We start from the raw sequence: 982 nt of genomic DNA, 5'->3' as shown, positions 1-982 counted from the left end.
TGTATTGCGGGTATTATAAACTTCTTACTTATGGATAGAGTGCCGTTGTGAGCAAGATTGCTTCACTGTCATATATCATTGCTTCAGGTGTATTGCTAATGATGGTGTGCGCCGCCGTAGTGTACTGGGACGACGGGGGAACCATAGCGCTCTACATTGATCCGGGCCTTGCTGTGACTTCAGCTGCCCTTCTCATGTGGTTTAGTTTCCCCTACGGTATGTTGGTTTTCTTTGGCTTCGGTCATGCCGGAGCATTTAGAAAGCATAAGTAGACTCAGACTCTTGCTCGATCGAAAATATGTATTTGCATGAACTTTTGTCCCTAAGATTGTTATATATGTTCAGTAGTGAGTATACTATATGCATGTGGTGCTTTACTTCAGGGAAGGAATGCTGCCACATACTACTGCAGACAATTCCTGGCCACATAGACGTAGAGGAGTTCCAGGCACGATTCTTGCAAGAATTTCCTGCAATTCTCAATGTTCATCACCTCCATATCTGGACCTTTACTCCTGAAAATGTATAATTTTTTAATCTTTCCAGTACATGCAACATTTCACACTTATATCACGAAGTCGATTATATCTGTCTTGCTACAAAGGATTTCTTTTTCTTTTTCTTTGGGAGTCTCTTTGAATGTATTCATTTCTAACAGGTAGTAGCAACGGTGCACGTGGTCTTTCCAAGTCCACAAGTATACCTCAACATGAAAGCTGCTCTTACACACTTCTTCCACGAGGAAGGCATAACGAAAGCAAGTATCTGCAGTTTGCTTTGGTCCTTTGGGTCTGTCTTGACTCGTCTAAACTTCCATATTGTCTTGTTTATCTTTTGACGAGTGTGTAGTTAATATTTTAATAACATCTTCATGTATAGTTATGGAAGCGATAGGGCCGGCACTAAGCATAAATTAAACAGGTCTAAACCTCATGAATTTGTCGTTAAAACATCTTTTCGTAAACGTGTACTGTTGTTGACA

At 40.6% G+C, this 982-nt stretch overlaps 1 protein-coding gene across 6 annotated transcripts in view; it reads left to right on the top strand.

The window, feature by feature from the left end:
• Positions 1–982, top strand: part of LOC119592701 (cation diffusion facilitator family protein 1-like) — a 24,219-nt gene that overhangs the window by 22,254 nt on the left and 983 nt on the right. For all 6 annotated transcript variants that reach the window (XM_037941624.1, XM_037941630.1, XM_037941627.1 and 3 more), the window contains 3 exons: positions 88–216; positions 384–523; positions 659–757. In XM_037941624.1, coding sequence (XP_037797552.1) covers positions 88–216; positions 384–523; positions 659–757 — 368 coding nt within the window. The remainder of the gene's footprint in view (positions 1–87; positions 217–383; positions 524–658; positions 758–982) is intronic.

This window comes from Penaeus monodon, chromosome 30 (assembly GCF_015228065.2).
Source record: "Penaeus monodon isolate SGIC_2016 chromosome 30, NSTDA_Pmon_1, whole genome shotgun sequence".
Lineage (NCBI taxonomy): Eukaryota > Metazoa > Arthropoda > Malacostraca > Decapoda > Penaeidae > Penaeus > Penaeus monodon.
Note: the sequence above shows the minus strand (reverse complement) of the source record. Positions and strands in the feature narration are given on the sequence as shown.